The following is a 2,345-nucleotide window of genomic DNA, read 5'->3' on the forward strand; positions in this document are numbered from 1 at the left end:
TTACATTCTGATATATTTTTTTTCCTGTGTGCTTAATCATGTGACCTACTTTTGCCTGAGCAGGCAGTTTTCTCCTTATCTCTATCCTATCAGTTCATAGCTAAGAGCTACAGGCTCAATAAGGCCAGACTTCACTTGGGACAGAATGGCTGACCTCGAGGTTAGTAGAAGAAGAAGTTGGGCCCATTCTGTAGCCAGATCACAAGTCCAGGACAGCCCACCCCAAGTATATGTGCATAAGAGAGAAGAATGGCAGCTGCATTTATCTTGCTTTCCTCCAAAAATAAACCTGGCCATTTTATTTTTACTGTGGTGGAAACAACAACAACAAAAAGTTCATAACAAATATCTGGGACTTCTGTGTTACCCTCTCCTGTTTTCTCTAATTGAAAGTGCTAATAAATTGAGGCCTGATGGATGATGCCTTTAGGGTTTAAAAAATATTTGCTTTTTTTATTTTCTAAAAGTGTTGAATCTTATCATTCCCACTCTAAGAGTCTGACTCTTTCACAAATGGCAGTCTCTTGTTTGCAGAATTTCCTGGATCTTCTTTGCCTTTGTGCACATGTTACCCCTCTGAACTGAATTTGAAAAAAATATTTTAAATGAGAACCAAATCACCCATATTTTTGTTCTTTGAGGTGGGGGTTGTTGGTGAGCAGTATGGTTAAAAGAGCAGACTATCTTTTCTTTACCTTGCCTTTCTCCTGCCTTTACAATACGGAGAAAGAAGAGAGAGAAAAGATACAAAAGACTTGATTGAAGACAGTTTGCAAGGGCTTCCTGTTTGTTTCACTTTTGAATTTTCTTAGCCCATGTGGGCAATTGTGCATGTGTGCCTGTGTGTGTGTGTGAAGAGAGGGAGAGAGAGAGAGAGAGAGAGAGAGAGAGAGAGAGAGACTTAGGAATAGTCAGTATCACATACGAAATAAAACTCAACATTTATCTATTAGATATATCTGAGTGAATGCATATATCAAGCACACATTTATTAATGAGCTAGGGGCCCAGTGCATGAATTCGTGCACCTTTAAAGAAACTGTGGGCCACAAGGCAGTGGGTACGAGTGGTGGCTGCTGGTCCTGATTGCCCCTCAGGAGCAGAGGGAGGTGGAGAAGCCCTGAGGGGCGATTGGGGCTGGCAGCTGCTGCTTGCACATGCTGACGGTGCTGAGGGATCAGGGCCAGTGCTGGGTGCGGGCAGCGGGTACGAGCAGCGGCTCCAGCGCTGGCAGCAGGTGCGAGCGCCAGGCAGGACCGTGACACGTGGGAGCAAAGAATTTTCAGTAACCATCAGCGGCTCACCATGATGACAGCGACCGGCACCCTGCCTTGGTCTGGTGCCCCCGCTCACCTGCTCCACCATCCCTCTTCAGCCGATGCCTGCCATGTTCCGCATTCTGTCGCCTGCTGCTGACACCCGCCACGTTCTGCACACGACCCCTGGTGGTAACTGCACATCATAGTGACCGGTTGTTCGGTTGTTCAGTTGTTCTGCCATTTGGTCTATTTGCATATTAGCCTTTTATTATATAGGATGGGTCTGTATTGTATGTTGAGTGCTCTCTAATAAGTTAGAACATAATTAATGAGGGCCCTAGTTACACTTCTAATTGTCTATCTTAATCACTCATTTTCATGAAAACTTATTCTTCAGGTTAAAGCCATTAGCCATCTGTAGAAGATAACAGATGTGAGTTTCACAGAGCCACAAATGAGCTACATATGTAATTTTTAAATTTTCTAGTAGTCACATTCAAAAAGTGAAGACAAACAGCTGAAATTACTTTTAATAATGTATTTGATTTAACTCAGTATACCTAAAATATTATCATTTCAACATGTAATAATATAAAATTATTGAGCTATTTTATTTTACATTTCTTTTGTACTGAGTCTTCAAAATCTGGTATGTATTTTACACTTACTGCTCATCTCTAATTGGACTAGTCACATTTCAAGTGCTCAAGAACCACTTGTGGTGTGGCTACTGTATTGAACAGTGCAGGGCTAGCATTCCACTGCTGTTTCACAGTAATAATAGGGTCTTCATACAGCTTATGTATAATTTTTTTCTTTTTCTAATTTTGTTTTATTGCTTAAAGTATTACAAAGAGTATTATATATGTCTCCTTTTTTTCCCCTTCTTGACATTCCCCCAGCTTCCACTATCCCCCAGTGTCTTATGTCCATTGGTTATGCTTATATGCATGCATACAAGTCCTTCGGTTGATCTCTTACCCCCCCCTTCTGCCCCCCAACCCTCCCCAGCCTTCCCGCTGTAGTTTGATAGTCTGTTCAATGCTGCTCTGCCTCTGTATCTATTTTTGTTCATCAGTTTATAAT

General features: G+C 42.0%; 1 protein-coding gene across 1 annotated transcript in view; it reads left to right on the top strand.

Moving 5' to 3' along the window:
- Positions 1-1,378: 1,378 nt before the first annotated feature.
- XK (X-linked Kx blood group) overlaps positions 1,379-2,345 on the top strand; it is a 108,394-nt gene continuing 107,427 nt past the window's right edge. The window contains exon 1 of the mRNA XM_014545375.1: positions 1,379-1,448. Within this exon, the coding sequence (XP_014400861.1) occupies positions 1,379-1,448 (70 nt within the window). The remainder of the gene's footprint in view (positions 1,449-2,345) is intronic.

The sequence above is a fragment of the Myotis brandtii genome, unplaced genomic scaffold, assembly GCF_000412655.1.
Source record: "Myotis brandtii unplaced genomic scaffold, ASM41265v1 scaffold404, whole genome shotgun sequence".
NCBI classification, from domain to species: domain Eukaryota; kingdom Metazoa; phylum Chordata; class Mammalia; order Chiroptera; family Vespertilionidae; genus Myotis; species Myotis brandtii.